This window comes from Ranitomeya variabilis, chromosome 6 (assembly GCF_051348905.1).
Source record: "Ranitomeya variabilis isolate aRanVar5 chromosome 6, aRanVar5.hap1, whole genome shotgun sequence".
In the NCBI taxonomy this organism is placed as follows: Eukaryota; Metazoa; Chordata; class Amphibia; order Anura; family Dendrobatidae; genus Ranitomeya; species Ranitomeya variabilis.
Window position 1 is genome coordinate 52,934,291 of NC_135237.1, and position 25,828 is coordinate 52,960,118.

Here is a 25,828-nt window from a genome sequence, read left to right on the forward strand (position 1 = left end):
TCATCTACGACTCCACAGCACTGGTCACTACTGAACATGTACATAAAGTGCAGCACAGATTCATCTCAACTATGACTCCACAGCACTGGTCACTACTGAACATGTACATAAAGTGCAGCACAGATTCATCTCCACTACAACTCCACAGCACTGGTCACTAGTGAGCATGTACATAAAGTGCAGCACAGATTCAGCTCATCTATGACTCCACAGCACTGGTCACTACTGAACATGTACATAAAGTGCAGCACAGAATCAGCTCGACTAAAAGCCGAGATCTTTAGATCAGGAACAGAACAGACATTTATAGGACATTTCATAACTTTCTCAAATTCTTACGAAAAAATTTACATCATATCCTACATTATACTACTGAACCCAATTTATTATACATTTTAGGAGTCGGAGTCACTCCATTTTATACTGACTCCACCAAAATGTATACAGACTCCTAAAATATATAATAAATTGGGTACAATACTACAATGCAGGATGTGATTTAAATTTTTTCATAATAATTTGGGAAAGTTATGAAATGTCCTATAAATGTCTGTTCTGTTCCCGATATATAGATCTGTTTTTTAGTTGATATGAGTGGGCGTTCAAGTCGTGGAGTTGGAAGTCAGGGAAATTGAAAAGTCAGAGGTTTGGCTTACCGACTCCACAGCCCTGAGGTGCACTATGCGGAACCACTATACTGCATGATGCACTATATGGGACCATTATACTGTATGGAGGGCTGTGTGGAGAGAACAGTTGGAGAACCATACTGTGATGGGGTCACCATTCTTTGTTGGGGGGGGGGGGATTGAGGAAGGTAAATGGCACAGTAGTGAATCACACTGTGCATGTGGAGGGTAAAGTGGAGGAATCCACTGTGGGGGTACCATACTGTCTTTGGGGGCACTTTTGTTTGCATCTTACTTTATTATCTGCATTATTCTAGTTTTTTTTATCCTTTGTTATTACATATTTAAAGTTAGGCCATTGGGCCATATGCTTTTTACTGCTCTTACAGAGAATACAATTTTGGAATATTATAATAAAGTTAACATCTATTCATTAAAATGTACTTTGTTCATCGGGCAACTACTTTAAAGTTTGTTTCCATATGAAAAATGTATTAATTATATTTGATAAGGAAAAACGTCCTCAATTGTAGACTTTTTTTTAATAAATATTAGTGTTGGCCCATACAGCTCCATTGATTCCACAGCGCTTTACAAACACTGTCCCCATTGAGGCTCTCAATCTAAATTCCTTATGAGTATGTGTCTGCAATGTGGGAGGAAACCAGAGACCCTGAAGGAAACCCACGCAAACACGGGGAGAACATACAAACTCCTTGCAGATGTTGACTTTGGTGAAATTTGAACCCAGGACATTAAAACATGCATTTTATGAGTCCAGATAAAGAATGATAGAGTGTCTGAGTCCAAGTGTATACAACCTGACCCAGCCTGCCAGCTGCAGCTTGTACCGAGCAGTGCGAGATATCAGCAGCAGCAGGGAGGAGGTACACTGAGGAAATGTAAATTAGGGGAACCTGTCACATCAGATCTTAGTCATGTATTTAATGTATGCAGGTTGTATTGTGAAGCCAGGTAACAGAACCGCTCATGTAACACTGACTAGACTGGATACAGTGCAAAAAAATAGTTTTCTGTATATAAAAGTGTTTTCATTTACAGACGGACAGAAGATTCTCAAAATAGGGAAGAACTGAAAACACTACAGTTTCTAAAAATAAAAAAAATAAAAATTGTGAAGAACTTCTCTCGACACCAATTTGAATCCTCATTTGCAGAAATCCTTTCCGGAAGTCCAGAAAGTGATGCAAATATTTACAACCGAGGTCAAAGAACATCTAAAAGATCGGGCGCCCGCTAGGAGACATTTGTGCGTCAGTGCCAAGAGAGGGCAAAAATTGTGTATTACACAAAAAGAGAGGCTTAACCACTCACAATTAATCAAAATAAGACAGTCATCCGCCTTATAATCCCCCGGCTACACAATTGAAGCAATAGTCAACTACTTAAGAGGATAAAAGACTAATAACAACCTTTGCAAATAGGTCAGTGCTTTGTGTGCCGGCAAATTACATAAACACATTGGGAGAGTACGGTGTGGGTATTAGTAGCGACCATGTGCAGCGCGGCCCGCTGGCAAAGGGGGTCAGGAAGACCCCGACACTAATTACACCATGTTATAAAGAGGACTAAAGAAGAGCTAAAAGGACACAGAGACTGTACACATCTGCCGTCTGTGCATGCAGGGTCCAAGCGGCAGCTGCCAGAGAAAGATAGCACAGTGCCAAGCCAATACTGACCACAAAAGGGAAGCGCAGACGCACCGTGAGTGCCGGAGAGACCCGGGCTGCTGGGAACGGATTACACGGCCGCCAATCTGCACCACTCCGCTTCTCCACCATGACAGATCTCTTCCCGGAGGTCTATCAGGCTAAGTCCTAGGCCCCACATGGAGGGGGGATTAGCTGCACCCATCTTCTGTGTCCCCAGAGCACGTCTGGCTATATAAGAGCAAGTTCACACAATTATGTAAGTGGATTTCTGTCTGAAAAATGCACAAAAAAATGCTTTTTTCCCCCCTCAGACAGAAATGCTGCTTTTCTCAAAAAAAAAAAAAAAAGATGAAAACAATACAATAAGTAAATGGACAACAGGTGTGTTTTTTCCCATTGAAATTGAGTATTTGAAGGGGTTCTTGATTTACATTTTGGAGCACAATCTGCTACAAAATCCATGTAACACAAATTCTGTGTGAACCCCAAGAAGGCTGCAGGCAGAAGGCATGCTCTGCTGCTCCCCTATAATAAAAACCATGGCCACGGAGTAAGCACTGAGGTCAGATTAGATGTCACAAGGTTTCTGCTACCCCGTGTGAGAGAACATTGCTATAGGGGCAGAGGCCCTGATTCCAGTGATGCGTCACTTAGTGGGCTGCTTACTGCAGTTATGTTTGAGTGGTTAACCATTTAAAGGGAATCTGTCAACAGGTTTTTGTCAAGTAATCTGAGTGCAGGATGATGTAGAGGCAGAACGTCTGATTCCAATGATGTGTCACTTACTGGACTGCTTGCCACAGTTTTGATCCTATTTCTGTTTTTTCTGCTGTTGATCTCTCAGTTCTCTGAATGCTGAGCAGTGTATAACTCCACCCACACCACTGACTGGCAGCTGTCTGCCTATGCACAGTGTACACAGAAAGCAGCCAATCAGTGGTGGGGCAGGTTTATACAGAGCTCAGAAATATGGAGGACTACATGGCAGCAGGTTTAATATCCCTTTGATAGAAAAAAAATAGTTGGCTTCTCTCTACCACTGACAGCACCACTTTTCTTTATAGGCCGGGGACACACGAGTGTATTTTTGCTAATGTAAGAGAATCGGATTGATTGTGTAAATGACAACCGAGAGAATCAGATCACACTAAGCGGACACATGGAGCTAGATTCGAGTGTCAGCTAAGTGTGAGTCTGCAGAAATCGGACTGCACTCAGATGACATAGGCTCTTGTATTGCACGTCAGTAGCATTTATTTGAATGGGGCAGAGCTGAAGTACCAGATAGGCCCCATAAACATAAAATTGGGGGAAATACACATTTTTTTTTCTGCCAAGTAGATGTCCCTCAGCTCCGCTATACCGGTATCTGCAAGCAGCACTGACCACAGGAGACCACATCTCTGGGGGGCTACCCCTGGAATGCTGCAAATGCCGACGTGCCATGCATCGGCAAACGTAATCATGGAGATCCCCAATGAAAACAGAGCACAATGGATGAGGCCCGTGCGCACTCACTAACCTCAAGACCATCAGGATTCTATGTAATGGGGAGCTGAGGTCTGAGGTTAGTGAGTGCGCACGGGCCTCATCCATTGTGCTCTGTTTTCATTGGGGATCTCCATGATTAAGTTTGCCGATGCATTAGATGCATGGCACATAGGCATTTGCAGCATACCAGGGGTAGCCCCCCAGAGATGTGGTCTCCTGTGGCCAGTGCTGCTTGCAGACACCGATAAAGCAGAGCTGAGGGACATCTACTTGGCAGAAACAAGTGCTTAGGAAGTAAAGTAAGGAGAGGTGACAATCTGCAGGATATGCCACATGTAAGGCGAAGTATCTCAATAACCGGGCCGTAATACTTAGGAATCAGGAGGTGAAAAATGGCACAAGAAGCGGTGTATGTAGCCTGCACAAAAGCTGTATACCACGACACAGACTGCTGCTCCTGCCATGGGCAAAGAGCATGTAAAAATGTGGATTTTCTCAAATTCCTAGACTGATTCAGGTAAGGGGGACCGCCGCCAGCGCAGAGGGGGGACCGGCGCCAGCGCACACGGGGGGACCGCAGACAGCGCACAGGGGGGGGACCGCAGACAGCGCACAGGGGGGGGACCGCAGACAGCGCACAGGGGGGGGACCGTATCCACACGCCCCTCTAGATTCACCACCACAAATAGTTATACAGCGATGGATCAAAGTTCAGCGAAAAGCAGAAACACTAAATGTACAACGCAACGTCAGCCTTATATCCGACACTATTACCGAGCCATATAATACATTAGGAGGGGGAATACATCTTTTTATTTTACCAGAATCTTATACATTCATATAAAAGTGGAGACATAAAATTGGCAGGCAGGTATCTTATGGGGAGAGTTAAAAACAAACTTATAAAAAAAAAAAGTATCCACAATATGGCCGCGCGCACAAGTCCTTACTCGGAAACCCAGCTATTGGATTTGGAGTAAGAAACATCACAAGAATAAAACTTCAATAATCACATTGTTTTCAACACATCAGACAAGTGAAAAAAAAATTTTCCAATACATCTTCGAGAAATTTCCTTCTTTCTCCACTTATGAGCCACTTGTCATCCACACATCTCCTCAACTCACTCTGGAAAAAAAAAAAACCCCGACTCAAATCCATCTGGTTTAAAACATGGATTGCAATGTGAGTGCAGTCAGACGGCAGTATAAATTATAGCGAGGTCACAGTGCATGGACTGGCCGGCAGCTCTCCTGACCAGAGTGTGACAGCTTCATGTATTTCTATACAGCAGTCACGCTCAGGTCTGGAGAGCCCTCGGCCGATCTGTGGACAGTGATCCAACCTCGCTCCGGTTTATACATCCGTATGACTGCTCCCCATCACTGAGTAATCAGACTGCAGCTGTCTATACAAGACTATGGAGGAGAGGGAAGATACTAGGAAGCAGCAGCACGGGTTTGTAAGTGTGTCATTTCATCTCGGAGATGGATTCACAGCTTTACTGCTCAGTACTGCAGCATAATGTCCTCCAGTCTGCTGTAGCTTCTTAGTAAGTTATACACAGATAGAGGAGAAGAAATCCCTTATCTGTGTGCACTGTACCGTGTAAAGGAGACATCTCAGCAGCTGGTCTGCTCCCACCAGTTAAGTGACAACTGAAAATTGAGGGGAAAGTTTGTGAAAAATGAGGATACATATAATGGCCAGAAATAATGGTGTTCCTCATGTACACAAACCTGACTGATTATAATTGCAAGAACCAGAACTGACAGAGACCCATTAATTTTGCAGACTGACACTGCAGCTCCGCAGTATCCAGATCTGTATTTTTAGGGAATCAATAGATGCAGCAGGTTTGTACAATTGTCCCATTTTTCTTTTTGTGTGCGGTTTGGTATGTGCAGCAAGTTTCTGGGGGAACTTCATGTTCTAGTGGGGGGAAAAAAAAGCCTAATGGAAAAGGCCCTTATGAAAGTGCTCATTTTGCACAGCTGATTCACTAAGAACAATGAGTATAATTGAATGATAACAAGTGTGGGGGCCGCTGCTGCGGTGGAGAAGCCCGCACTGGCCGCGCACTGCTGGGGCCGAGATCCCAGCCCTCAGATGGCAGATTATATATACGGTATATATATAATATGCCGACACCGCCATCACTTCTGCACAGAACCGCATGTGGTCGTCACGATTTCTTTTTGCAACTTCAGAATTCACATGATTTTTGGCGAAGCAAAAAAAAGGGTAAATGCCATCCTAATAGAAACACGTAAGAAGATCACCACATTAATGAACAAAAAAGTAACACCACTGTACCCTGTTGCTCGGATATCTGGAAGGCTCCATTCACACACGTCACAGGTTCTGTTCGTGCAGGGATCGGCATAAACAGCACAATGTGCAGGACTGTCCTGAGCCTACAATGCGGGGATCTGCGGAGCCTAATACAGGGATCCATTTAATGCTCTGTGTACAGTCATTTTGCAGAGTTTTTTTCTTTTTTTTAAGGCGTTTTGGAGGACGATTTGGAGAGTTTTCGCTCCAAAAACCTCAATAGGATCCGTTCTAACTGTTAAAATGAGAAGCTTTGTCCAGCCCACTGATAAGAATGGACACGGTGTAACACTTCATTTCTCCTGCGGGGGGTGCTGCAGGGTAATTATACACTTACAGCGAAGACCCCCCAAAGGTTACAGCTGGGGGTCCCTGTAAGGGGAAAACATTTATATCTGCTTAAGGTTTATTAAAATGGTTTTTCAGGCTCAAGAGATCTATTTCTGCTGTCACTATGTGACTGCAGACTGCTGGATCGTGATGTGCACGCTGTCAGGATTCCCCTCTATTTTCAGCACGAATGGGCGGTCACGTGATTGCTAGTATGGGATTTGCATACTAGCAGTTAAGTGACAACTACCTTATCATCCAGACAGTGTGCATATTGAACACTGTAGTGACTCTACAATCTATGGTCACCAAGAACGACTGCAGAAATTAATCTTCAGCCTGGAAAATCCCTTGGTAGCATATAGGCAAGATATTTTTTAATGTGCTGTGCTGAAGTTCGCCTGCAGCGGAACGCTGGTGCCTGCAGCAGCGGAGACAAGGCGAATGCAGCGGAGACAAGGCGCCCGCAGCGGAGACAAGGCGCCCGCAGCGGACAGAAGGCGCCCGCAGCGGACAGAAGGCGCCCGCAGCGGACAGAAGGCGCCCGCAGCGGACAGAAGGCGCCCGCAGCGGACAGAAGGCGCCCGCAGCGGACAGAAGGCGCCCGCAGCGGACAGAAGGCGCCCGCAGCGGACAGAAGGCGCCCGCAGCGGACAGAAGGCGCCCGCAGCGGACAGAAGGCGCCCGCAGCGGACAGAAGGCGCCCGCAGCGGACAGAAGGCGCCCGCAGCGGACAGAAGGCGCCCGCAGCGGACAGAAGGCGCCCGCAGCGGACAGAAGGCGCCCGCAGCGGACAGAAGGCGCCCGCAGCGGACAGAAGGCGCCCGCAGCGGACAGAAGGCGCCCGCAGCGGACAGAAGGCGCCCGCAGCGGACAGAAGGCGCCCGCAGCGGACAGAAGGCGCCCGCAGCGGAGAGAAGGCGCCCGCAGCGGAGAGAAGGCGCCTGCAGCGGAGAGAAGGCGCCTGCAGCGGAGAGAAGGCGCCTGCAAACCTCTTATGTTAGGAAGCCATGTCCAGAAAGCAAACATCTTTACCAGCGGATGTTTATGGCGATCTTGTAAGGAGAAGTAGCAGCTACTCACGTACTGACTCACCGCTCCGTCATGTGTGTGGCCAGTTTAGAAAGCGACGCAGTGGATCACCTTGTGACATGGTGTCAAGCATTTACAAGCTTTCCCGTGAATTTTAGGCTTTGTGTTGTCACTCCTACAGATGTGGGATGATCTGAAACCATCACACTGAAGGATCATAATGTCCCTTTAGGGAGTGCCGCCATACACCTTCAAGAGCAAACAAGGTGGTTTCTCAAGAGATCAACAAGAATAATTAAACCAGTCACTGATACAAGCGTGATCGAGGCCGGTGCTCCATCTGTAGGCAACGTTCCCTAAAACCAAGTGATCCATGAGATGGCGGGACAGTGCTGCATTAGGCCTTGTTCATATGTCCAGTAATAAGACGACAACATATATATTTTTTTTTTTAAACAGATTTTAGCTGCAAAAGTTTTTTTTTTTATTGAAGTCAATGGAAAAATGGTCAATTATACATCCGTTCTCCCATTTGAATCAGATCCGTTTTTTGTTTATTGGATCAGTTTAAGACAGATTGTTACCATATTTTTTGGACTATAAGACGCACCCAGGTTTTAGAGGTGGAAAATAGGGGAAAAAAATATTTAAAGCAAAAAACGTGGTAAAATATTAAATAACATAAATAACATACTATTATATGTGTTGTTATTATATATAATAGTATGTTATTATGTTGGAAGCTACGGTTAGAAGATGGTGCTGTGGGACCAGTGTGGTGTCTGTAAAGTAGTATGTGAATACGCTGGAGGGTGAGTATAAGAATGGGGGCACAGGACTTATATTTAAAGCACTACTCCAGCACTGAAAAATAACACTGGAGTGCTGCTTTAAGATCCCATGGGAGAGCTACAACTCCCAGCATGTCCTGCAGATCCTATGGCATGCTGGGAGTTATAGTTCATCACAGGAGTGGCAGCGTGCTTTTTTAGGTGTTGTAATCACGAACCTTTTAATTCTTACTTGTACAGGCTGTGGTCACATCAGTGCAGGTCCTGCAGCCAGCCAGCCATGCTAGAAAACAGATATTCTCTCTGTACAGCTACAGGACCTGGGTGACGTAATGAAGGGCTGGAGTATCACATGACCGCACAGAGCCCTCCCTCTTATTACCTCACCACAGGTCCTGGAAGCTAGTGCGGTGCCTGAAGGACCTGTGGTGACATAATGGAGAGGGAGGGCTCTGTGCTGTCATGTGATGCTCCAGCCCGCCCTCTTCATTATGTCACCACAGGTCCAATACGGGAGCACTCAGCATCAGCACAGCCCGCGCTGTGCTGTCAGGTATGTGACTGTGATCCCTCCTCTGGCCCCCTGCTCCTGCCACCTCCTTCTCCACTGGACACAGATCTCCCCAGCCGCCGCAGGAATCCGGCGCTGGGGAAACCATGTGCGTCCGCTGTTTGAGTGAAGGAATATTCATTTGCTGCTCCCCGTTCACTGCTCGGCGCTGACAGGTGGGCAGGGAAGCGACTAATGATTATTCCTTCACTTGAAGCATCGGGACCACGTTGTTTCTCCAGCGCCGGATTCCTGCAGCGGCGACATATTTCTTCCTCCTGTGAGGACGATCCCACTTCCTGTGCCCCCTCGCACATGTTACATTCGGACCATAAGACGCACCCCACACTTTCCTCCACTGGAGGAAATAAAGTGCGTCTTATGGTCCGAAAAATACGGTACTTGAAAGTTCACACATCCAATAGTATATGTTAAATATTTACGTTTGCACCTCAGTGAGCAAAAAACAGATAGGAGAACAACAGATGGATAATTAACGGAGCCATTTTACATTGATTTCTATGTTAAAAAAAACACACGGATCCAGCTGATTATAGCTGAATGCTGGGGTCCGGGCAGTTATCGGCTAATTTTCATGAGGGTACTCCATCAAAAAGTAATTTTTCAAAGTGGAGGAAATGTTTTTAGGTTTAATTACAACAAAATTAGTAACGTCCACAACATGCGGCAGCCAGGCTCCTGACTTGCAGAACTAAGGAGGCGATGTTATTCTCTTATTTCTGGCTGACATAATTACACCACTTTACCAAGCTGAATCCCTGACAAAAAAAAAAAAAAGAGCATAAAACATTTACACGTTATAAAATGGTTTGAACTTTCTAAAGGAGAAATAAACAGTCTAATTTCCATTTCCATCATTAATCATTTATCTGAACTTCTGCATAGTGCAGCCACGCGCTACAGCGGAAAGTGTAAGCCGGCCGTGGGCATTAGGCTTTACATGGCAGATAACACCAATTTGATGGGATCAGCCAGCAATCTAATGTGTTTGGGGAGGCCAGATGCTCCTCCTGGCACTACATGACAAAAGGAAACATGGATTTTTTTTTTCCTAATGGCCAATTCCACTTTTACCGACATTTTATTATTTCGAAAACTAGAAAATTATGCATTTTTGCAACAGGTTGCAATTAAAAATCTACTACTGCTTGTTTACAGTTCCAATACAAAGCTATGTGTCTCCATGGTAACAGACTAAAAACAGACCCTGCACTTAATAAAATAGGTTTCTAGCGGTCATTCATTTCTTGGTAATATGCTGAGCATAAGTTACCAAAAAGTAGGAAAGGAAGGAAAGTCTGGACTACTTGTCTAAGCTGTCTGTTGCTATGGAGACACATGGAACTGCATAGTCGCTGTAGTAACAAAATGACACAAAAGAACTGATGCAAATTTTCTTTATTTTTTTTTTAAATAAAACAGTTCTGTAATTCAATTATTAATGTGGCATGCAGTATGTTCCTAGAATATGTCGGCACAAAACGACTGATCAAACAAAGCACAGGCGCTCAAGACAGCACGGACATTTCCACCCACTTCTTGTCCATTTCTTCACCCTTCTCTGGTTCCTGTAAAGCCAGAGCTGTCGTCTAAGGAAGATAAGGATGGAAAACAAGCAGGTAGGGATTTCCACTGAGCTCCTTGGCCATGACGAGGGTACACCGAGCCCCTCTGCTTGGTTTGAACAGTCTTTTTGTGCCGACTAATTCCCTTTAATTAACAGGGCTCAGACTTAACCTGCACCAACAGAAATGATTACCTAACTATTGGCACAAAAAATATATGCACAAAAAAGATGTATTGCCATGCACAAATGCGTGAAAAAATTAAAAAAAAATTATATTTTTTTTATGCATTTCTGCATGGCAATACATTGTTTTGCTTGTCCTTGTGCTTATATTTTTTTATTTTTAAACGGTACCAGTGTGGTGGGCTGAAGGGCATTTTGTGTCTATTTTTCAGTGAAATAGGTACATGACCTTTTTATAAAGCAGAAATCATAAAATATGTTTTTTTGCTCTACATAATAAAGAAACAGCGTGCTAAAAAAAAATCCCTAAAGAGGCCGGTTGCTCCTAGCAACAAATGGCACAGCAATATCACAATGATGCGAGTCACAGCGGAGGATATTAATTTGCTTGTAGCTAGGGCACAAAAGCAGCACAAGCAAAATCAAATAATAAAACGACATCATAAATGTCAAATACAACAGTACAAAATGCAAAACTGCAGCAGTAATGAGATATGAATCACTTCTATAAAAACCTAGAAAAGAATGAATAACACACGGCTAAAGTACAAGGTGCAGGATTTAAAGAGGGACAATAGATAATGTCATAGCAATTCATTTACCTTCCCCACTTTGGTGATGGAGAAGCCTTTACATTGAGGACACTACAATAACACTGATGGCTATACACAAAGGAAATTCCTGTACCCGAAAAAAGAAAAGTGACAAGATATTACCCAGACATCAGTCCGTGCATCAACCAACTCAGCTATGGCCTCATATTGGGCTATATGCAGACAGAACCCTGTTCTAAAATGTTAATACTAGGGATGCTGAGGTAAGAAGAGGCTGCTCACACTGCTGTCCACCCTGTATATCTGATCTAATACTGGAGATACCAGGGTGCTGAGGTAAGAAGAGGCTACTCACACTGCTGTCCACCCTGTATATCTCATCTAATACTGGAGATACTAGGGATGCTGAGGTAAGAAGAGGCTGCTCACACTGCTGTCCACTGTATATCTGATCTAATACTGGAGATACCAGGGGTGCTGAGGTAAGAAGAGGCTGCTCACACTGCTGTCCACCCTGTATATCTGATCTAATACTGGAGATACCAGGAATACCGAGGTAAGAAGAGGCTGCTCACACTACTGTCCACCCTGTATATCTGATCTAATACTGGAGATACCAAGAATACTGAGGTAAGAAGAGGCTGCTCACACTGCTGTCCACTCTGTATATCTGATCTAATACTGGAGATACCAGGGGTGCTGGGGTAAGAAGAGGCTGCTCACACTGCTGTCCACTCTGTATATCTGATCTAATACTGGAGATACCAGGGGTACGGAGGTAAGAAGAGGCTGCTCACACTACTGTCCACCCTGTATATCTGATCTAATACTGGAGATACCAAGAATACTGAGGTAAGAAGAGGCTGCTCACACTGCTGTCCACTCTGTATATCTGATCTAATACTGAAGATACCAGGAATACTGAGGTAAGAAGAGGCTGCTCACACTGCTGTACATCCTGTGTATCTGATCTAATACTGGAGATACAAGGGATGCTGAGGTAAGAAGAGGCTGCTCACACTGCTGTCCATCCTGTGTACCTGATTTAATACTGGAGATACAAGGGATGCTGAGGTAATAAGAGGCTGCTCACACTGCTGTCCATCCTATAAATCTGATCTAATAGTAGTGATAACAGGAATACTGGTAAGAAGAGGCTGCTCACATTGCTCTCCATCCTATCTGAAGTAATACTGTAGATACCAGAGGTACCGAGGTAAGAAGAAGCTGCTCCCACTGCTGTTGTACACCCTGTTTTCTGAAAACTATTAACACAATAGACTGACCGAAGGTTAAGACAACCTTGTATCAGTCCATCAGGACAGCTGCCATTTAAATGTACTACACAGTGATTAGCTTTATATTTTTTTTTTTTATTCTTTAATTAAATATGCAAGAGTAAAAAACAGAGGAACTGGCACTAAAGTGCTGTGATAAAGTGAAAAATGTCAACACCCCGACTACTATATGCTAATTAGTGAATTCAACACAGCTAATTGGCCAAAACAAAAATCACATGGCTGCATACTATGCACCTTTATAGGATGTTTTCTTATTACAATCAATGGTAAAAATTCTCCAGGTTGTCTCATCTTAGTACATCATTATGCCTGAATTTGCAGACAGCACACAAATCGCTGTGGTTTTCATTCAACTACGACCACACTTACACGTGTTTGTGTCAACTCAGACGTATGATTTCCATCATTACCTGAACTGCTCCCCTCCCATTTATAAATAGAGCTGTACAAGATACAATGAAGTCAGCCCTTATAATACAATTATGTAATATCACAGCCAGAAATCAGGAACCCTCTGTGCCAATGGTGCAATCATAAAGTGGAAAAGTTACCTGTAGCTGCTCGGTAGAGCTGCTGCTCAGTTCATCACCAGATTCGGAATCCGCGAGAAGTTTTTCAGAGTTTTCCCCAGCAGAGTCTGAGTGATCGTTAGAGAAGCTAGTCTTTTCGATTTCCATAAGTTCCGGGCCAGGAAAGTGCATGGCTGAGGGACTCCTGCTCGTGGGCTTTGGTGAATGTAAATCTGTGCACAGCTTACCATTGTTGTGTACCAGATCTAGAGTAAGTCCTCTCGTCTGTCCAGGGCTACTACTGGGTCCAAAGTTCTGATTGGCATCCCGAATACTTGACGTTTTCCCAAAACTTGAAAGCTCTGGAGATTTATTAATGTTCTCTGTCGACCTCTGAAGCCCTTGCATGACTTTCAGAGGACTATTGGGCAGAACGCCCTGTTTAATGGGCGGCATCAATGCCTTCCTGCCCACCTCCCTCACATACTGAGCGGGAACATACAGCGGTTTAGCGTTTTCATCCTTCTTCACCTGCCACCAGTCTTCATTTGACTTTTTAATCAATATATACCGCTCGCCTTGTTTAATGATGATCTTCTTGTTCTTATATTCATATTCATAGTCGTAGTCGACCTCAATGAACACCGGACCGGGTGCGGGCCTGCCGCTTTTGTCAGCCATTTTCAATGACGTTGATCACCTCTTTAGAAGAACGGTGTGCATTATGAGAGCTTGAAATGAAAACTCTATAGGCAAAAGACAAAAAAAGGGAAATAAAATAATGCAAGTTAAGTCAACTCAATTATTTTGCAAATACGGCAAAAATCATGAAAATAACCCATTAAAGAAGTTTGCCCCAAAAGGATAACCCCTGTTCATGGCCCCTATTAAAGCAAAGGTTTTATTTACATTGCATTTTTTGCATTGTATGATCAGAACTGCAGCAAGAAATCCAGTGATAATGGGGCTCCTCCATGCCCTCCTGCCCGATTGATAGGTGTGTCAGTCTTACTATGCAGAGGGAGAAACCTCAAAATAAGTGCATGGGGGAGGGGGTGGCGCAGAAACTACAAATCATGGATAGGGATACCACATCCTAGATATCACTGAATTAAATATTCATAGTGCAATGTGTTAAGAAGAATAAAACATAAAAATCAATGTAAATTCAAATTAATAATCAAAGTGGAAAATCAAATTACAGGCTGATCCAACTTCATAGGAAATGCCTCAAGACAAGGTAATGATGCTCTGTATTGTGTGTGGCCTCCACGTGCCTGTATGACCTCCCTACAATGCCTGGGCTTGCTCCTGATAAGGCGGCGGATGTTCTCCTGAGAGATCTCCTCCCAGACGTGGATTAAAGCATCAGTCAACTTTTGGACAGTCTGTGGTCCAACATTGCATGGTGGATGGAATGAGACATGATGTCCTTGCTCTCATCCGTAAAGAGCACAGGGCGCCAATGCCAAATCTGCCAATCTTGGTGTTCTCTGGCAAATACCAAATCGCCCTGCACGGTGTTTGGCTTGTGGACGTCAGGCCCTCATACCACCCTCATGGAGTCTGTTTCTAACAGTTTAAGCAGAGACATGGATATTAGTAGTCTGCTGGAGGACATTTTGCAGGGCTCTGGCAGTGCTCCTTCTGTTCCTCCTTGCACAAGGGAGGTAGCGGTCCTGCTGCTAGGTTGTTGCCCTCCTACGGCCCCCTCCACGTCGCCTGGTATCTGCTCCATGCTCTGGACACTGTGCTGACAGACACACCTACCCTTCTTGCCACAGCTCGCATTGATGTGCCATCCTGAAAGGGATGCACTACCTGAGCAACTTCTGTGGGTTGTAGATACTGCCTCATGCCACTGTACAGTACCTCTAGGGGTGAGAGCAATGACAAAAGTGACCAAAACAGCAGCAAAAAGGATGAGAACAGAGAAATGGTCTGTGGTCACCCCCAGCAGAACCACTCCTTTATAGGGGCTGTCTTGCTAATTGCCGATCATTTCTACCTGTTGTCAGTTCCACAGCAGGAGACAATGATTCACTAGTGTTGTTGCTTCATAACTGGACAGGTTGATTTCACAGAAGTGTGATTGACTTGGAGTTATATAGCATTGTTTATGTGTTCCCTTTATTTTTTTGAGCAGTGTCTATATAAAGCTTTGCCGAAGCAATGAATGTGCACAGGTGGCTCCGAATTGCGCAGATTTTCTTTTTTTTACAGAAATGTTCTTCCTTTGCATTAACAAGTCAGTGCATTTTTCAGTACACTATGCATTTTTGTATATTTAGAGAGAACCTATGAGTGTAGCAAAGGAAAAAAATAACATCCCAACAGTAAATCAATGACCTTAAGAGCGTACAATCTACTGAGGGCTAAAAACTGATATTCTAGCTTACATACTGGTATATGTTCTCTGGAAATACAGTTTTAACAGTGAAATTGCGCCCACACAGCAGTACTGCCACAGTTTCTGCCCACACAGCAACTAGGAAGGTACAGAATTGTCATTACAAAGCAGAAAATCGCTACATAGCAGCACCCAGAATATATCCCTACAGACTGCAACCAGATAACACAGCCCCTGCCACTACAGTGCCCAGAGGTGCCCGCTCCACGGTACCCACATACAAGGCTCACACAAGAACCGACCAAATAACAGCCCCTGCCAGTACAGTGCCCAGAGGTGCCCGCTCCACAGTACCCATACAGAAGGCTCACACAAGAACCGACCAAATAACCGCCCCTGCCAGTACAGTGTCCAGAGGTGCCCGCTCCACAGTGCCCATACAGAAGGCTCACAATAACCAACAAGATAACAGCCCCTGCCACTAGTGCCCAGAGTTGCCCGCTCCACAGTGCCCATACAGAAGGCTCACACAAGAACCGACCAAATAACAGCCCCTGCCAGTACAGTGTCCAGAGGTGCCCGCTCCACAGTGCCCATACAGAAGGCTCACAATAACCAACAAGATAACAGCCCCTGCCACTACAGTGCCCATACAGAAGGCTCACACAAGAACAGAACAAATAACACACAGCCCCTGCCAGTACAGTGTCCAGAGGTGCCCGCTCTGCAGTGCCCATACAGAAGGCTCACACAAGAACAGACCAAATAACACACAGCCCCTGCCAGTACAGTGTCCAGAGCTGCCCGCCCCACAGTACCCATACAGAAGGCTCACACAAGAGCCAAACAGATAAGATAAAGCCCCTGCCAGCACATTGCTCAGAGGTGCCCACTCCGCAGTGCCCAAACAGAAGGCTCACACAAGAACCGACCATTCACCAATGCAATTTATATACACAAGTGCCCTGCTGGTAACACATGGTGACATCATACAAAATAGAGCCAGCACAAAGAAAATACACAAAAAAATATTTCTAAAGTAATTCCAACAATTAAAGGGGTATAATATCCAAGAGACAGCATATCGCTAATAATCAATGGAGGACCAATCACTGGGATCTCCATCAATCCTGAGAAAAGGGGGCCGCACCCTTTCAGCACTGTGACCCCTCCAGGCCTCATTCAGGCATTCGTTTAAGTTTCTTAGCGTACGAGAAAAGGGAGCAATTTTGTTTTGTTTTTCTTTTTATCCAATTTTCTTCCATTTTTGGTCCGTTTGTCTGATTTCACTATCAGTGCTTTTGCATGCAAAAACATAAAATACAATTCCAAGTTCCAAGTGTCTCCTACCCAATAAAATGTAAAACGTGGACATCACTGGGAAGACACTAAGATGGCATAATAAGTTTTTTTTTCCCCATGGCCCCATTGACTTGAATGGGCAATTTTGATGAGCGAGACAGACGGGGGAGCGAGACAGACGGGGGAGCGAGGCAATTTTTCTTTGTAGCAGTTTGGGTATTCATAATTTTCAATGGGGATTGAGTACTGTTCTGGTACCTGAACTTTTTAAAAAGTTTGTGTCAGGTACCATAACTTCCACCGGTGTCCCCATCCCTACTCTCAGGATGTCACCCATGTCCTCCCTCCTCACCATCACAGTTTTAAGGACTGGCTGTCAGCCGGTTACAGAAAAACTTCTCACTACACAAAGCCCTGCTCTAAAACTGTACCCCTTCAGCAATCTGCCACACTTTATGGAAAAATCTCAATTCCACATTCCCTACAACATTTTTTGTTTTAGGTGCACGCAAAAAAAAAAAATATGCCACAGACTGACAAACATCTGGGGCAAGTTATCTCAGATTTACTTTAATCATAATTTCTAGGTTTGATGTATTCCTTTAAATAGGGCAATGTAGACAGCTCGGGGCTCTGGGGAAACCCACCAGGGACCGACTGACACAGATTCATAATAATCAGCTCACTGCAGAACGGTCTTGTAAGAAGAAAGTAGTGAGTAGTCGCTGATATGAGAACATGATAGGAGTGAGGATTACTTAATAATAAAAAAAACAAAAAACAGCATGATTTATTGTTTCATGCAAACCAATATGAAATGTATACCTGCAGCTGACCATCGGTGATTTAAAAAAAAAAAAAAAAAAAAAAGAAAAAAAAGAAAAAAGGAGGATAAGTGACTAATTCACCTACATGGTAAAAAAAAACAAAACACAAAACTAAGCATAAAAATAAACTCTGCACAATAACAGGAACAAAATATGGGGCAGGGAGCAAAGAAAGTTAAATAAAATAAAAAAAATCATTGGCTGCCATTCACAGTCACTTTGAAGTCCACTATCTAACTCCTTTAAGGAGTTGTCTAACTATGGCCTATTACGGCTTATGGATTTTATAGGTAGGGCTAGTGCATAGAGGCGTTTTGTGAGGCCTGGCCTATCCACGCATTACAGGGGCAGACATTCGTTTAAGTTACCTCTATGCAAGCAGTTTAACAGATACTTGGAGCAGTATCAATCTACTTCCCCCTCTGGCAGCCATCCCTATTGTCTGATCTGCAGTGAGCAGTCTGTGGGTACAGTGACTGAGCACGTGTGACCTCCAGCACTAAGCCCAGTCCATGGACTTGCACACTGCCAAGTGACTCCATACTCTTCACAGGACCCCGATTCCACTGTATAAAAGGGATAGTAATGGCCATATGAGAAAACGCCGCCTGCACCGCAGTAATCCTCTGCTTCAGCGGCTTTTTTAAAAGTCTTAAGTGCAATGTGGTTGACACCTGAGATTTTGCAGACTTGAGAGTGTGAACAGATATCAGATTGCGGACTCCGCTGAGAAGATAGCCGAATCTGACCACGTCGGTTATGAGAAATGATACGGTGGCAACACATTGGTTTCTGCTGGCAGAAGTGTGGAAAGGCCGACAGACTCCAACATTACCATGAAAAAAATAAAATAAAAAACACAATAGAATGGATATAATCTGTGCTGTTAGTATTTTATTTGCCAGACGCGAAGATTTTTTTTTTTCCTCAAAAGTGAATAACGGATACAACGTAGATTGTAAGAGTTGACATGGACCAAAAATAAGTCCTGAAGAAGGTAAAAAAATAAAATAAAAAAGGAGCGTTTTCACATATGAGAAAAGGAAATAGAAAGATGTGGGAAGTCGACCGAACTGCAGATGTCACTGGACCGCTATACACACAGGGCTGTGGAGTCGGAGCCCATTTTGGTGGATTCGGAGCCCAGACCAAGCTGACAGGGACCACGTCTTCCATATCAGACACTATGTGAATGGAGACACCAATAGGGTTATCTCATGAGGACGGTCATTAGGGCACATGGGCACCATAACAGGCGAGTCCTCACCCCCTAGTCAAGACCCCCTCATAGAGTAGCGCTCTTTTTTGGCACCTAAGTGCTTAGCCGTTTATCTGAATGACCACAATGTCATACTGCACTTGAGCATCAAAATGTTACACATTCCCCTGTAAGATCGGCCAATAAAAAACAAGTTGTATCACGTATTTACCATAAATTAAAAAACAAAAATGAATGACCACAGTTCAGTTGACATCACATTCGTGGCACATGGGTAAAAGGTTGACATATGCACTAGGAAAAAAGGGGAAAAATGCTTTGACTTTAAAAAGTTGCTTTTAGGTCTGCTTTTCAGGTGTGCAGCGTTCCTCTGCCTCTGTTTCCTTCTTGCTGGGGGTCGTTGCGCTCCTGATGAGTGACAATTTGGACGAGGTTCCTGCCCGAGCTGTGCTCTGTTCTATGGGGCCAGCGGAGAGAGTTTTCCCACTGTAGAAATAAGCGCCAGATCCAGCACCTACAGGTCCTTCTCAAAAAATTAGCATATAGTGTTAAATTTCATTATTTACCATAATGTAATGATTACAATTAAACTTTCATATATTATAGATTCATTATCCACAAACTGAAATTTGTCAGGTCTTTTATTGTTTTAATACTGATGATTTTGGCATACAACTCCTGATAACCCCAAAAACCTGTCTCAATAAATTAGCATATTTCAACCGTCCAATCAAATAAAAGTGTTTTTTAATAACAAACAAAAAAACCATCAAATAATAATGTTCAGTTATGCACTCAATACTTGGTCGGGAATCCTTTGGCAGAAATGACTGCTTCAATGCGGCGTGGCATGGAGGCAATCAGCCTGTGACACTGCTGAGATGTTATGGAGGCCCAGGATGCTTCAATAGCGGCCTTAAGCTCATCCAGAGTGTTGGGTCTTGCGTCTCTCAACTTTCTCTTCACAATATCCCACAGATTCTCTATGGGGTTCAGGTCAGGAGAGTTGGCAGGCCAATTGAGCACAGTAATACCATGGTCAGTAAACCATTTACCAGTGGTTTTGGCACTGTGAGCAGGTGCCAGGTCGTGCTGAAAAATGAAATCTTCATCTCCATAAAGCATTTCAGCCGATGGAAGCATGAAGTGCTCCAAAATCTCCTGATAGCTAGCTGCATTGACCCTGCCCTTGATGAAACACAGTGGACCAACACCAGCAGCTGACATGGCACCCCACACCATCATTGACTGGGTACTTGACACTGGACTTCAGGCATTTTGGCATTTCCTTCTCCCCAGTCTTCCTCCAGACTCTGGCACCTTGATTTCCGAATGACATGCAAAATTTGATTTCATCAGAAAAAAGTACTTGGGACCACTTAGCAACAGTCCAGTGCTGCTTCTCTGTAGCCCAGGTCAGGCGCTTCTGCCGCTGTTTATGGTTCAAAAGTGGCTTTACCTGGGGAATGCGGCACCTGTAGCCCATTTCCTGCACACGCCTGTGCACGGTGGCTCTGGATGTTTCCACACCAGACTCAGTCCACTGCTTCCTCAGGTTCCCCAAGGTCTGGAATCGGTCCTTCTCCACAATCTTCCTCAGGGTCCGGTCACCTCTTCTCCTTGTACAGCGTTTTCTGCCACATTGTTTCCTTCCAACAGACTTACCATTGAGGTGCCTTGATACAGCACTCTGGGAACAGCCTATTTGTTGAGAAATTTCTTTCTGGGTCTTACCCTCTTGCTTGAGGGTGTCAATGATGGCCTTCTTGACATCTGTCAGGTCGCTAGTCTTACCCATGATGGGGGTTTTGAGTAATGAACCAGGCAGGGAGTTTTTAATTAAAAGCCTCAGGTATCTTTTGCATGTGTTTAGAGTTAATTAGTTGATTCAGAAGATTAGGGTAATAGGTCGTTTAGAGAACCTTTTCTTGATATGCTAATTTATTGAGACAGGTTTTTTGGGTTATCAGGAGTTGTAGGCCAAAATCATCAGTATTAAAACAATAAAAGACCTGACAAATTTCAGTTGGTGGATAATGAATCTATAATATATGAAAGTTTAATTGTAATCATTACATTATGGTAAATAATGAAATTTAACACTATATGCTAATTTTTTGAGAAGGACCTGTATACACTTCATAGCAAACTGCTTGCAAGCACGTGCTCCTGGCTTAATGAAACGGTCAGTACAAAATGACTGTTCAAACCCAGCACAGGTGCACTCTTATCATGGTCAAACATTCTAGTGCACCTTTCCACCCACTTTTTTCCCCCATTGAGCCCTTCTATGGCTTTATAACACCAGAGCTGTCAATTAAAGAAGAAGATCGATATATAGGAGAAAAAAAAAAGAAGGAAGGGAAGGTGCACTTAAATGGTTGGCCCCGCCATCATGCACCGAGCGCCTGTACTTGGTTTGTACAGTCATTCTGTGCTGAAAGACTCCTTTTAAGAAACGGGCCACCTCTGACTGTAGTGCTGACCGCTTACCAGGGCAAGGACCTGCTCAAAATAAAATTAAAATAAAAATCAATCCGTTCTTTGGAGTAAAATTGTAAAGTTTTATATAATAAAATCACATTAAAAAAAAAAAAAAAAAACACACGGAAAAATATAAAATGTCTTCCACAACATGGACAACCGGACAATATTTAACTAATAACAGAAAAGAAATGAGAATCATTAACCAATAGTTACTGGGGCTTAGCAGTGAGCAGATCACCAAACTCCGGGCGTCTCTGACGACAACGTGCATGCGCTATAGAAGAGACAAAAAGATAAAATAACGTTATCTTTTTACCTCTCCCCAAGTGTGCAGACGGTCACCGCGCAAAACTACCAGACCTCTGTCATATCAACCATAAGGGTTTGTGTGCACAGGACGCATCATAAGACAAACTCCCCTTTTAGTGCCGCCGGGGATCCAGCGCAGGTTACTCCGGAAGCAGCGTCAGCTCCATCTGATTGGCTGCAGCGGTCCTGTGACAACAGGACAGACAGATTCTGGTGCAGGCACAGACCTCTGGAATGGTCTGCGGTGGATCCACATGAAGGTGAATAGGAGTTAGTTTATTGTTCTGAAACTATAGATGCCTAAAACAAAATTTATTTCACCGCCAGGGGTAAACTGAACCTAAACTGAGGCCACCGGCACACCAAAAGGTTTTGTGTTTAAAGGAAAACGGTCTCTGGAAACACTTGAGAGCATTAACACATCTGCAGTATTTCTGGCCTCTATAAAGAGCGACTGCACCTTATAAGCACAGACATCAATGGGAGAATAAGACTCGAAATAGAAGCACTACAGAAATGTGGTCGCAGAAGCAAATCATTACCAAAACCTGTAGTATTGCTTTCATAGCGATGTGCCGCTTCCTTCACTGCTGAGCGCTGCTCCGCACAACAAACAGCAGCAGGTAGCAGGAAAAGGAAGTAATACTGCGGTTACAAACCCTCGAAGGATGCCCCGATTCTGAGCCGACGGCTACATCTTGCGTCCTAAACACAAAGCGTGCAGATCAAAAAAGACCAAAGCGTCAGACACACCCCGGCTAGACATCTGAGATGGCTGATAACAGGGAACAATAGTCAAATGCACAGCCAAAGCTGCTAAACTACAAGTTTGCTGTTTTGCACATTATATATAACACAACTTCAGTAATTCTGTAATGGGCTCGCTGTAGGATATTGAGCAGGGCCCATTTACCGCATAAATGGAGGGGGTGGGCAGGCAGTGATGCCATCAGTGGAATACAGGCTCCCAAAAACTGCGCCACAGGCCCAAAAGTTTACATGGCGCCTAAGCAGATTTGGCAGCCATTGTTTAGACATGTCGGCTAACCTAAATTCCCCTACAGCACCACCATAAGAGAAATGAATAACAACGCCGTTCTCATTGAAATCAACCGACCTCCAGAGCCAGAGACGATCTCATGGGCAGCGACTTACGGTATCTCTGCGCCAAACAAATGGGTAGGAAATAGGATTCCACCAGGCCAGATTCATCTCTCCCCTGACATTTCTTAGGAGACTGCAGGTTTCCTTGCACATGAGATGGCCGGATGATCCCATCGAAAAGATTGGCCAATGTATGTGAGGATGTCATAAATGGAGTATAGTTATACAGATCAAAGGCGGGGGTCTTACATCTCTGGCCGCACCCCACCCACTCTGTACAGGAAACTGAAGCAGGTTATCTGATGGAGAGCAGACATGGAGTGTGTACACAGAGTAACTAACAAGTAGCCGACAGTCCTTGGAAGGGCAAACTAGAACTGTGTACATCCTAATTACTAAAAATCAATGCAAGGTGCAGAATATTGCCCGAAAGCAGGGGGTCTCTAACATGGCAATGGAAGTACAATATTTTCCATGCCACATCTATAAAATACTAGTTTGACACAATCCAAGAATATATCCATGATCAGGGAACATACTCACACCAGTGGGTAAAATCGCAGACGTTTTGCCACCTGGAAACACATAGTAAAGCAATATCTCCCTGAATTATGGATATCATATTCACATGTATAGGATACGTGGTGTGTTCGGTACGATGACGGCCATGTTGCTTTTCTAGGAGGTTCCTAGGGGGAAATATGACCAACAATAGAAATTAGGGACAAAACTGAGGTTTAATCCCATCCAATGAGCTGTCCTCCTCTGACCTCAGGGAGGAGTGAGGGGTCTAGCGAGACCCTTTATATAACATCTCATCTACTGAGCAGAAATCTGAGACCCCAGGAAAGGAAAGGGTATTGCAGACCTGTGCATATTTCCTGCAGGGCTCTCCTCTGCCAGAAGTGCTCACGGATCCAATTCATAAGACTTCTCTGCATTTTATCCCTTTTATTTCATACTGATTTTTGTATTTCATCTTCTGTACCCCTTTTCGGAACTGTACTGTGTATATTAAATCTAAAATTTAATATTCTCTAATCATACCTCCAAACTCTGAAGAGGGCAAGAATAGCCTGATTGCGTTACCCTGTGTACGCGACAGTGAAAGAGTACCTATCAGGTGCTCGGGAAAGCTGGGTGGTGTGTGTGCCCCAGTGCAGGCACCTCACTGGCCTATCAAAACGGCACGTGGTGGCAGCAAAAGTGTGGTGTGGATGAGAAAACTGGGTGTGGGGTGCGCTTAACTCGTTGTCAGCCTATAGGGGAGTGGACAAGTGAGTGGGAAGTGGGGACCCCTTTATAGTAGAATGCGGGGCACGTGTTGCGACTGGCGTTCCTGACAAATCAGTGGCAGTGGGGTTGATTCTGACAATGATGGGTCCTTAAAAGACGAATGTCTGAACCAAAGACCCTCTTTTTTAACTTGACAATTTGAAGGTAGGTTTTATTATCACCACATGCCATTGGCTATTACAACAAGTGTGCCCAACCACCAGGGCCTACCCCCCAAGTGTGCCCAACCACCAGGGACTACCCCCCCCCCCCCAAGTGTGCCCAACCACCAGGGCCTACCCCCCCCTCCCAAGTGTGCCCAACCACCAGGGCCTACCCTCCCCCAAGTGTGCCCAACCACCAGGGCCTACCCTCCCAAGTGTGCCCAACCACCAGGGCCTACCCTCACAAGTGTGCCCAACCACCAGGGCCTACCCTCCCAAGTGTGCCCAACCACCAGGGCCTACCCTCCCAAGTGTGCCCAACCACCAGGGCCTACCCCCCCCCCCCAAGTGTGCCCAACCACCAGGGCCTACCCCCCCAGTGTGCCCAGCCACCAGGGTCTACCCCCCAAGTGTGCCCAACCACAAGGTCCCCCCACAATATCACATTCCAATTTGCACGGCCATTGAAAAGCTTCAAACATCTCCAATCGTTCCATGCAAATTAAAATTCCTGCCGGCAGGATGGAGGTTAATCGGTTTGACAATAAAAAGAAATGCACTCCCAAGCAACTGAAGCAAACAGTAATGCCTGCGCCTCCCTCTCACCACATGTTGCTGCGTACAGCTCCATGTGCCTGTGTATCTAGTGCCGTTCGCATAACATTCCACATTACAAATGCACCTCGGGTCAGGAATTCACTTGATCCATTTTTTTTTTTTTGCAAACGTCGCCCCGCTGCACGGGGGACACTGGGACGATGACAGACGATGGCGTGCAGCGGCACTGGCGGAGTTAACAGCATTAATGCCTTGTAAGCCCCTTTGACAAAATCAACCTTGGACTGGACTCGCAGAGCGGCAAACATCCCTTTAGTGAGAAACGTACAAAATCCCTTCATCCTGTAATGCCGCTGGTCCAATACGGCCACTTAGACGCTTACAGTCACAATTCTGCGCGGAGGCGAGATTGTATAGCAGCGCAGGCAGCAATCGGCTCCTATAGATTTCACATTATTAATATATAGACACGATCCGGCGCCTTTCAGACCCACATCAATGATGCTACGACCCCGCACACCTGTGATGATAGCTGCACGATACCTGCGTCTCGACAGGAGTGTTGAGTCGTAACGCTCTCAGCGCCGCACACTTGCTATAGGGTTACATGGCTACGTGGTCGCACAACATCGCATCTAATGACTGTCAGCAGGGTTGCAGTACAACTTACAACACTGTTGATTTTTGGTCACGAGGTGTTTGCCCGTTCCTAAATCTTTACTGTGTGAATATGGCTACTGGGTATGTTCACACGATGTCTGGCTCAGGCAGAAAAAGCATCAAAACAGGCACATCTTTGAAAAAAAAAAAAAAAACATCTTGTGCCTATATTCAGGATTTTTAGCTTTTTTTCTTTCCTAAAAACTCCAAGCGGTTAAAAGAAGTGTCCCAATCATTCTTCAGGAGTTTTCCCACTCACAAGAAGTTTTGTACTTTAAAATACAAGTACGGTATATGGATAAGCTAGGAAGATGCTCGGACGTCTATTGGAGCGTTTAGCCATCGCTTTTGCTTAAAAAAAAAAAAAAAAACAGAATATGACAGCATAATTCACAAAAACCATGGGAGAAAGATACAAATAAATAAAATAAATAAAAATAAACAAAAAAACACCAGTGGCTAAAAGATAGTGAAATGCTCAGTAAACAAAAAAAATAAATAAACGCTTTAGGGAGGGGAAAAAAAAGGCAGCGTTTCCTATTCATCTGAATATAAACAAACATTGTGTGCACAGAGCCTTAGAGAGGGGATCCTCACTACTTAACTGA

General features: G+C 44.6%; 1 protein-coding gene across 7 annotated transcripts in view; it reads right to left on the reverse strand.

Annotated features, from left to right (window-relative positions):
- Positions 1-25,828, reverse strand: part of ARHGAP12 (Rho GTPase activating protein 12) — an 84,495-nt gene that overhangs the window by 53,656 nt on the left and 5,011 nt on the right. For all 7 annotated transcript variants that reach the window (XM_077268487.1, XM_077268488.1, XM_077268486.1 and 4 more), the window contains exon 2: positions 13,008-13,711. In XM_077268487.1, the coding sequence (XP_077124602.1) occupies positions 13,008-13,646 (639 nt within the window). In that variant the 5' untranslated portion in view covers positions 13,647-13,711. The remainder of the gene's footprint in view (positions 1-13,007; positions 13,712-25,828) is intronic.